General features: G+C 42.4%; 1 protein-coding gene across 4 annotated transcripts in view; it reads left to right on the forward strand.

The window, feature by feature from the left end:
- Nucleotides 1–9,422, forward strand: part of LOC126395662 (nucleus accumbens-associated protein 2) — a 34,086-nt gene extending 24,664 nt beyond the window's left edge. For 3 of the 4 annotated variants that reach the window (XM_050053295.1, XM_050053296.1, XM_050053298.1), the window contains exons 2-7: nucleotides 1,023–1,204; nucleotides 1,316–2,074; nucleotides 3,978–4,154; nucleotides 5,549–5,654; nucleotides 5,893–5,990; nucleotides 6,086–9,422. In XM_050053295.1, the coding sequence (XP_049909252.1) occupies nucleotides 1,093–1,204; nucleotides 1,316–2,074; nucleotides 3,978–4,154; nucleotides 5,549–5,654; nucleotides 5,893–5,990; nucleotides 6,086–6,618 (1,785 nt within the window). In that variant the 5' untranslated portion in view covers nucleotides 1,023–1,092 and the 3' untranslated portion in view covers nucleotides 6,619–9,422. Of the gene's footprint in view, nucleotides 1–6; nucleotides 412–1,022; nucleotides 1,205–1,315; nucleotides 2,075–3,977; nucleotides 4,155–5,548; nucleotides 5,655–5,892; nucleotides 5,991–6,085 lie in introns of those variants that run through there. The other variant, XM_050053297.1, reaches the window with a different exon arrangement.
- The last annotated feature ends 1,481 nt before the right edge of the window (nucleotides 9,423–10,903 follow it).

The following is a 10,903-nucleotide window of genomic DNA, read 5'->3' on the forward strand; positions in this document are numbered from 1 at the left end:
GTGCTTGCGTGCCAGAGTACACAGTCATTTCCCTATGCAGCCTGTACTGTATGTGTGTGTGTGTTTGTGTTTAGGCGTGCACACTTTTATGTAAGTAAGCCAGAGTGCATGCCTGTCTGTATGGAGTGCATGAAGTGGGAGAGAGAGCGAGAGTGTGTGTATGTGTGTGTAAGAGAGAGGCGGTGACATTTTTTTTTTTTTTTTTTCAGTTTGTATTCCTGGAAACTGTTCTGCAGCATTGCTTAATAATGAAACCAGTGCGTATATATGTATGTGTGTGTGTGTGTGTGTGTGTGTGTGGGTTGGTGGGGAGAGAAAAAACAATGACACAAGGTTCAGGGAAGGAAAGAAGGCGCAAATATGCCTGGAGTACGTAACTGAGAAGGAGAAAAGGGAGCTTTCAAAGTTAATGTGAGTTGTTTTGTGTCGTAGCCAGAGTTTAGAGAGAGGGCAAATGCAGATGATAGTATAGAGCCGGCAAAATGAAGGTGTATGTCTGAAGTCGGACGTGAAAAACTGGTTGTATTAAGTAGGGTTTCCACCCTCGGGAAAGTTGTTGTCAAGGCTGATTTGCAGGTCATCAAAGTCCATGCTTGATGTGTTAAGTGCAGTGAGTTCTTGGAATTTAAGTCATGCAAAAACAACATAGCCTGAAGGTATTTCTCAGTGTCCTCATGTACAGTAGGCACGGCATTGCATTGTTTTTTTTTTCCTCTTTGTGGACTGACTTGACTCCTCCTTTCTCTCTCCTGCCTCTACTCTCTCACCCACTATCTCCGCATATCCATCTCTCTTTCACACACCTCTCACTTCTCCCTCAACTGTATTCATTTTCTCACTTCATCTCAACTCTATTTTCATTCTTGCTCTCTCTTCCCTTTTAAGACTCTCTCAATTTTCCCTCCTCGCCTCTCCACCTCCCTCTGGCATGTCTTTTCATCTTTCATGCATTGTCTGTTCACTCTTTCTTTATCGCTGCTTTTCTTTCCCCAATACATTCTACGTATTTTTTTATTTTACAGATGCCTCTCTCAGCGGCAGAGTCTGCAGTGAATATCTGAAACCCCATCATCCTCTTCTTCCGCGGCCAACATGTCCCAGCTGCTCCATGTGGAGATCCCGAACTTTGGAGCCACAGTTCTGGGCTCCCTTAATGAGCAGCGCCTGCTGGGACATTACTGCGATGTCTCCATCCTGGTCAAAGGTTGGTTCGTTGGAGATTTTATTTCAGTTACAGAACTTTGTACTTAGACGAGAATGATGTATCAATGTTCTCACCTTTTTTCCCCTGGTCTCTGTTATTTCTATCAACCAGGTCAGGCTTTCAAAGCCCACCGGGCCGTTTTGGCTGCCAGCAGCCTCTACTTTCGTGACCTCTTCAGCAGCTCCACCAAGAGCCAGTTCGAGTTGCCCTCCTCAGTCACACCTGCTTGCTTCGAGCAGATCCTCACTTTCTGCTACACAGGGAAGCTAACCATGGCAGCTAGCGAACAGCTGGTGGTCATGTACACAGCTGGCTACCTCCAAATTCAGCATATAGTCGAAAGAGGCATGGACCTAATGTTCAAGGCGAACTCACCTCACTGTGACTCGCAGACCGCGGGGTCTTTAGAGGAAACAGGATCCGAACCACAGAGTCCTTGTAATAACGGTAACGGCCTAGCGGTGGCTGCCCTTTTGGGAACCCAGGGCTGGTCTTCATCCATACTCATGCCGCAACGTAAGATTAAACTAGAAGGGGGGGAGCCAACGCCCCTGACAGTACCCTCAACGCAAAGCAAGATTTCGTCCTCGGAGCTGGGGAACCGGCTGAGGGCTAGTTCACTGTTCTACACGACAGCTGGTGGGACTCCCATCCCTGGTATGCCTCCTTTCCACCTCCAAGGGGCCGGTGGGGGTGGAACAGGAGGAGGAGGAGCTGAAAGGTCCAGTCCTGGCGCGTCCAGCCTGCCAACCACTGACAGCCCTACATCCTACCAGAATGAGGATGAGGAGTTTGAGGAAGAGCCCTACGATGGGATCACAGAGGATGCCTACAGTCATCTCTATGGACGTTCAGCTAACCCCTACGGGAGTGAGTATGATATTGCACTGATGCTTTTACAAATTTTTTGTGGAGTGTTGCAGGGCTTTGGTGTGTTTGGTGGAGAGCACTCATCGCTGAAGCTTTACTCTGGAATATTTTTCATCATTAAAAACACAGCATGAGCTCAGTTATAGGAGAAAATTAATATTACATTTTTATCACACGACAAACTCAAGAATATTTTATTCCACGACAGCAACTTTTGTAGTATTTACTTCTTAATTTCACTTAATTAATGCTGTTTAAAGGAAAAACGAGTCAGATGAGCAAACAAGATAATCTCAATGTCAACCCTGCGTCAATATCCTCTCGTCAGTATCTCCAAAATCTCTCTCGTCATGTAAGATCTGACTAAGTGAATTACTTTCTCCGTTGCCCTTGGCTCAGATGGAGGAAATACATTTGATATCAGATTGACCTAAAAGTAAAACTCTGCATGACTTGCAGAAATATACCCATGAATGCAGGGTTTATGGAACATAGTTCCTGCTTGTCTGAACTTGTTATCTACAGTGCAAAAAAAAAAATTACCGATGCACATTCATTCCATCCCAGTTACATTATTTAATCTTTCATAAATCATGTATCCTGAGCATCTTTAAAAAAAAAAAAAAAAAAAAAAAAATTGACCTAAAAGTAAAACTCTGCATGACTTGCAGAAATATACCCATGAATGCAGGGTTTATGGAACATAGTTCCTGCTTGTCTGAACTTGTTATCTACAGTGCAAAAAAAAAAATTACCGATGCACATTCATTCCATCCCAGTTACATTATTTAATCTTTCATAAATCATGTATCCTGAGCATCTTTAAAAAAAAAAAAAAAAAAAAAAAAAGCAGGATGTTGTGCCTCCAGTGTGTGTGTGGGTTCTCTCAGCATAAAGATAGCTTTATGGAGTTATGATTGGAGTGCATCGTGACCAACAACACACTCCTTATCGCAGCTACAACAGCTGGTCTGTTCTGCTTTTTGTTAGAGTTTTCATACTGGTGCAGGTTGGCCTAAAACACGCAGGCAAGGATGTTGAGTTTATATGTGTTTGCATTAATATATAAATGCACAGGCTGGACACCAGTGGAGACACTTAGGCTCACATGCACACACACACCTTCCATCTTTCTTGGCATCCTGCAGCTCAAAGGCATCACACAGGTTTGTCAAATTCTAGAGTTTCAGATATTTATGAAATCCACTCTATCTGCAATCAGTCAGAGCACCCCAGGGTGACATTGTGGGATATTTGAGAACCATGCACGCCTTTCCTGTGTGTGTGTGTGTGTGTGTGTGTGTGTGTGTGCATGCGTGCGTGCGCGCATGCGTGTGTGTGTATGTGGTACAAGTGTGAATGCACATGCTAGTGCTTTAATTCACACTTTTTTGTATGCGCTAGATGCACGTGCCTGACAATTAATAGATTTATTTCTATTGCTCTATGTGTGTGTGTGTGTGTGTGTGTGCGTGTGTGTGTGTGTGTGTGTGTGTGTGTGTGCACAAGAGGTGTGTGCATGTGCGTATCACTCACAAGTCATCTCAGAGGTGAGGGGAAACAAATTTGCGAGTAAGAACCTAACACCCAGCTTCGGATCTGTCCCCCTCCAAAAACTCAAGTTGCTGATGCAGCATCATGACTTATCTGGGATACATCTGCAATGCTCTAAAACATTTATGAAACACAACAAGCTTGTATGAGATTACACCAACCTGCTTCACTAATTAAATTTTATAGCCTCTATTTAAACAGAGGGCACAGAGAGGTTATGGACGATGCTTGTCTTTTGTGGTTTATAGTCTGATGATTATATGAATGCATACAGATTTATCCGTCTCTGTTTTTGCTGTGTAACGAAAGCTCTCTGAACCCCCTTTCTGTTCCCGCTTGCTTTCATCAGTCCAGGACAAGCCAGAGATGGCAGCGATGCCCTTGGCCTTGGAGAGCCGCAACTGTGTGCTGATCCGCAGGGACCTGGTGGCGCTGCCTGCAAGCCTCATCAGCCAGATAGGCTACCGCTGCCACCCTAAGCTCTACACTGAGGGGGACCCTGGGGAGAAGCTGGAATTAGTAGCTGGTAGGCACGCACGCACAAATACATGTATCTACTGACATGCGTTGACTTCACACATGCGGAGAATAACTTGGATTGTAGAAAGTATTAATGCCTCCATGCTTTATGTCATTTAAAAATTCAATAGTTGGTAAATTAAACTGACTAATTTCAACAAACAAATTCAGGACATCAGAGAACTTATTCTATTGTGAAACAGAAAACCTTAAAAGCCCATCAAGACTTTTTCTAGAGCTGGTCATTTGCACAAATTTAGAAACTGTGGAAAGTTGATTGGGCAGGTTATCCACAACCCATTACTAACCCTTACTAATATCTTATTTTATGCAAGAGATGCATGTATTCAACCTGCGTTTGACCCATATGAGACTGCTGTCAGAGGTTAATCTCTGGTCATTAGCATTTACAGTGACTTGAGTGTGCCACTCTAGGTTTAATTTACATTAGCGCTCAACAATATGATCAAGACATTCTGGTCAAATTGTGTTTCAACAGCAGTGATGTTCCATTTGTTTCTCATCCCTGATGAAAGCATCTTTTAATAGCGCCCGACTGTTGTTTAACCAGATTCTGAGTGGTTTTGAGCTACAACGCTGTGGTGATCTGAAAAAGACAGAACAAAGCTGCAGAGTTTCTCTGCAGAGATTGAGGACCGTGACAGAAGGACAACCATCTCTGCAGTACTCATCAATCAGGCCTTTATGGTAGAGTGACTAGACAGAAGTCACTCTGGAGTAAAAAGCATATGACAGCCTGCCGGGAGTTTGCCAAATGGCCCTTACAGGGCTCTGAGAGCATGAGGAAAAAGATTTTTTTTTTTTTTTTGGCATGATGAAACAAAAACTGAACTCTTTGGTCTAACTGCCAGACGTTGCTCTTGGCAGTAAGACCAGAGACTTTCAAAGAGACCAGGTACCATTCAACATGTAGCTAATATAATTCCTACAAAGGAAGAGGGCAAAAAGTTTAATCAATTTAGTATTGAATCTTCTCAGACAAAAGAGTCTGAGTACTTCCCTGTGTATTTTACGGACAGAACACGAGGACGCGTGCAGTTGCGTGTAATCAATCACAAAACTTTCTGGTACAAAAGAGTTCAGAACAAAAAGAGTTCAAAAAGTTACCGCATGCTCAAATTTAATCAGATCGTGATGTAATTGAAAAACCACAATGGAACACAGTGGAAACAGGTTATTGGGTTTTGTAGTCTGCATGTAAGATGCGGAGCACAATGCACAAATGAGAGAGAGATGGTTTTGAAAAGAAAAGCAAAGCCAAGTAATTTAACTGTGTGCTGTTTCTATGTCCTTCACCTTTGATTCCTCTCCCAATCTGAAGCTATTCTTGGCAGCTGAAGCTTTGTGTAACTGAGTGGCTTTCTTTTTTCTCTACACCAGGTACACAGGTGTTCATGACTCGAGGACAGCTGATGAACTGTCATCTATGTGCCGGTATCAAACACAAAGTCTTGCTTCGCCGTCTGCTAGCCACGTTCTTTGATAGGTGAGTGTAAAGGCACGCACAACTGAGCAGAACAGTTTGTGTGAGTCTTTATGGGCCCACTGCAAGATTGGAGTTGTGTGTATGACTCCAACACTACCTCTGTTGTCTCAAAGCAACTTTCACACTCCATCTGTGGCCATGTTGTGCAATGCGGTTAGTTGTGTGTGTTCCCATGTTTATCTACTGTATGTGCCTGTTGGTGACTCTGCCCTCTGGTGTCGACTCTGTGTCCCTGCAGAAACACTTTAGCCAATAGCTGTGGGACAGGCATCCGTTCGTCTACTAGTGACCCCAGTAGGAAACCCCTGGACAGCAGGGTCCTCAACGCTGTCAAACGTAGGTTTATCATTTAAATCGTCAAATGTATGTGATGGAATTTTAAAAGAGTGCAATTTGTCTTCATGGAGTTTGTTGTTTTCTCTCTTTTGCAGTCTACTGTCAAAATTTCAACCCTAATTTCAAGGAGAGTGAAATGAATGTGATTGCTGCTGACATGTGCACAAATGCGAGGCGTGTCCGCAAGCGATGGTTGCCCAAGATCAAGTCCATGCTGCCTGATGGCATGGAGGTGTACCGTGCAGGAATGGGCATGGGTGCTGCTGTGGGTCTTGGCCTAGCCCTGGGCGCCCCTCAACCGGGGGTGCCTCTCCCGTTTGAGCCCGACTTCAAAGCCCTAGAGCAAAGGTTGTACCCAGACCGCAAAGACCCTCTCAGGACTCACCCACCGCTGACAGAGGGCAGCCCCGGGTCTGGGGCAGCCGGAGCAGAGGCTGAAGGTGAAGGTGAAGGAGTTGTCCAGGAGGAACAGGAGGAAGATGAGGATGAAGCTGCGTTAGAGGGTGTAGACGGATCATTGGGGGCGCCAACCTTGATCCCAGGAGCCGAGGCGGGCAATTGTGGCGACACGCCGCCTGAGCAGGAGGTGGAAAGTTTTGGACAAGGTCTGAGGGTGAACGGACAGTGAATGTCCCTCTGGGCTGCCTCTCACATTGTGAAATCTGTTTAACACCGCATTTTCTTTTGCTTGCTCTCTTACTCTAACATCTCAACCACCACTCTTTCTTCTCCTCTGTGCTTCCTCAACGGGAATTATTCGGCACAAAAAGCTGCGCTCGTAGATCCTGCTATACAGGAATTTGTCACACATGCATGCGCACGCGTGTGCTCGTGTACACGTAATACTTACTGATAGTGGAAGTAGATCACTCATAGAAGAAGTAGACACAGGCATGGCATTAGCACATTAAGAATCAACCTTTTCTGCTCCACCCTTTCCTTAGTATATTCCGTATTTACTCAGTATTTCGGCACCCGCAGTAATATTACAAAGGCCTGGTAGCAGAGCAAAAGGCTGGAATGATTCATCATTTCGGTGCAACACAAAAGAAACAGCTGCTTCGCTGGCAGTTTATGGAGTGCGGTTTAATGGTTTGTAAAATGATTCCGTTTTCTTGGAATGCCACATCTGAAAATAACCCGCGTAACCTTGGGAAAAACAGATAAGAGAAACAAGGCTCTCTTAAAAAGCAGCTTATTTTTTTATATGATCAATATGTACAAATATATAACAAAGACTGTATTATAATTAAAGGTCAAGCAGTGCATTGCCGCCATTAAACCCAACAGTTTTCCTTTTTGTCAAAACATCATGTCATTTTAGGATAAAGACGAGGGAAAGTTTTTCTGTGAAAGCTGAAAAACTTCCCCGCAGTCGAACGAATAATCTATCACATGGAGTTGTGTTTTCATGCACATTCGCCCGTGACGTATTGGATTAGACTGTCAATGTGATGCCTGTGTCTGCTCCAGACCGCCCACCCCTCCCCAACCACACACACAGATCCACACACACAAACGTGCGCATATCTCTCACCTTATGATAGTTAATATCTGCACCGATTGCATTAAAAACACACTGTCTCAAAAAAAAAAAAAAATGTAACAACGCTTTTTAACTTTGAGAAATCCTTTTTTGATTCCATCATTGTGTCTTGGAGATACAGAGAGAGACATGAACAAGAACATGCACTAAAACCCAAGCTTGCATGCATGAATACAAACAATGGAAGCAGAGAATTATTGAAAACAACAACAAAGCCACAAACTTGCATCTAAATAAGAAAACAGCTACTGTTGCCTCGAGATATGCCATTAAAGGACTTTTTTCTTTTTTTAATCTCTCACCGGGATCTGACCTCAGTCTGACACATGTTAGAACTGACCTGGGCGTGACCCAGGATCGACTGTGTTTGACAGAGCACAGATTGGATTTTTCTTTTTTTTTTTCTTTTTTAACTACGGAGCGTGCTGTCACCACGGGTAGAGGAGACTGAATATATGGAGTAGTAAGAGGAAGTGCACTACACTGAGTGGTAGAAGAGAGAAGCACTGTTTCACCTTGATGTGGTGGTGTGATTGGCACCGAGACTACACAGTCCTGCTTCCATCCTGTTTTTCTTTTTCCCTGGGGTGGGGGGGTCGGGGGGGTAAATTATTGAATTAAACTTTTAAGAGCAATTTCTGCTGGCTTACTGCATTTGCACTCAAGGAAGGGTTAAAGGGTGGAAATCTAAGGAGCAAAATGTGACTGTACTAGAGACTCTAAATGTCCTCTGCATCACCCTGATTGTTTGATGAGGGGGGATTGTGGGTTTGGAAAGAGAAAAACTGGTCTTTCTGAAGATTACTGTTCTGTTTCTATGTTTTGAAAAGGGGGGGGCGGAGTGAGGCAATGTCAAGCAGGGACATAAACCTGTATTTGTCATGCTCGTTTTCTTTTCTTATTTGATATCTGTTTTCATGCTTTCTGCCACGCAGTCCTAACAGCCTTCCTTTGTTGTTTTGTGCATTGATTTTAAGAGATACACTGTCGTATGTTCAATTTTTTTTCTCTTTTCTGTGTCAAAGCAAAACTAATCACAAAGTCAGACCATCAGATTTAAGGAATTTATGAACCTGGACGTTTTCCCACTGCAAAAATTTACAGCATAACAACCACGCAAAAAAATACACAGTAAATGCCCCTGATATATTTGAAATGTTTTAAGCTCCAGTACTGTGCCACCTCAAAGGTTGTGTTTACGTATCTTGTTTCGGATCCTTTAGGAGAAGCTTTAAGATGGCCCTGCACAAGAAACACAGGGTTTTAATTGCACTAGGTGATGATAATTATAATAATAATAATGACGTTTACAGTGTCTTTTGTTTCCTTTTGGAAGAAATGTGATCCGCCATAGATAAAACAGGGCACATTGATAGCATGGCTGAGATGATGAATGAATGTAAACCGTAGCACTGCTTTGGCGAGGGGTCCAAGCCTTGATTGAATAGGTCAAATAATCTTTTTTTATATATATATATGTATGACTCAATTTTTCCTCAGTTGTACACTCTGAAACATGGGCCATAATATAACTAATTTGACTGTGAGGTTGGGTGATATTCAAACCTAAAGCTTTAGTGATTTTTGTAACTGAGTGTGAACAGGTCTTCCAATGTGGCAAACACCAGGGAGCATCTCCCGGACGTATAGAGAAGTGCAGGCTTTTATAACTTTGTTTATTCAAGTTTTATCTTAACAAACTCCTAATTTTTCCTATATTTTCACAGTTATGTGTGTTTATGTTGACGTGTTCACAAAGCTGAGAGATCCTGAAACTTTTTGTATAAATGTCAAGACTTGGCAAATTATTTCTATTCTTCATTTTTAAATTATAAAGCCTCAGTTCCTAAAGTTGCTCTTGTATGAATAAAGACTTGTTTGTTGGAGCCACTACCGTAATTGCTTGACTTTTGAGAGGATCACCTGTGCTTCTGATGTTGTCAAGGTAACAGTCTTCCCAAAATATATATCATTTTGGAATTAAGCCAAATTCACAGTTATTACCCTAGATAGCAAAATAGCTCGTAACTTAATCAGCCTGTCACCTAAAAGTGTGAAACCTGTGTAATCCACTGTTAAAGTGCATTAAGTGTGTTCTTCTCTTCTTTGGTTACGTTTCCAAACAGGCCACTACTTTAACTCGCAGGAATTTGGAATGAATTCCTATAGCAGTAAATAATATAGGGTGGGAAGCGTTGATATATCACACTGTAGTGATAAAGGGGTGTGGAGCAGTGCCTTAGACTGTGACTGTATGGGTGTGGATGTTGTCGTGTGAACCTTTATGTTCAGAGACAAGACAAAGTAACCAACAGATTTTCTCCTTTGCTAAAATTGGCCTTTAATAATGTATAAGTATTTATTCACTCATCATCTGTTTGCCATCATCTCATTCTTAAAGAGATTGTGTGCACCAGCCCAAATTTATCGCACATAGATGCTCGCACTATTTGTACAATTGACAGACCTCCCAAAAAAGTATAGAAAACATATCTATCGTATTCCCCTGTTCACATTAAAGCTGGGGCTTTTCAGAGACTCCTCTTTGGAATAGTCTTCCTCGTGAAACAATCCCACATACATAAACATTTGACATTTATTTCCCTCGGTGCATTCACATTTCAGCGTGTTCACTGTTTGTCTGCCTTACCGCAAAAGATGTCTGAATCTGTCCCGGCCAACAAAAAAAACCCTTTTTTTTTTTTTAGGAAAAAATTTATCTCCTGCTTCGGGTCTGTTATTTTTCTTGTGCAGGGTGAATTTGAACACGAACGATGTTGCACTATAAGCTGAGAAATTCTCAGAGAATGTCACGGCTAACCCTTGGGACGATGAGCTGTTTGAGGTGGCTGAAAGGAAAAGAAAAAGTCCTGTAAAATGTATGTACTGTTGTGTTTTTTTATATATATCTTTGATTGAAACCAGTGTCTCCTTCACAGCAAACTCTGTAGTTAGGATTTTTTTTTACTTTCATAAAAATAACAGAAATTTGTCTTTTGGAATATCTTCCATTCACCTGGACAAGAAAAGAGCTAGGACGGGATTGTTGGTTGAAAAGAACCTGTTTTTGCAAATATTTCTTTGCAAATAAATTGCTTCTTACTTTCTACAAACCCCACACAGTGCTCTGTTCATCCCCCCGTTACTGTAAAACCGATGGGCGCAGTCATTTTTGTTCTATCGAGTGGTTTATCCTGAAAACAATACATTTATATGCAAAGAGACACTTGTATCATAAAATGCATGCCATTCAGACACTCACTCTAACCCAATGAAACCTCTGATCTTTATGCACCATGTATTTTATGCTGAATAACTGTTGTCACTATTAGCAAACAAAGACTGTGGAGTCTTGCAATGAGTAGGG

This window comes from Epinephelus moara, chromosome 9 (genome assembly GCF_006386435.1).
Source record: "Epinephelus moara isolate mb chromosome 9, YSFRI_EMoa_1.0, whole genome shotgun sequence".
Taxonomy (NCBI): domain Eukaryota; kingdom Metazoa; phylum Chordata; class Actinopteri; order Perciformes; family Serranidae; genus Epinephelus; species Epinephelus moara.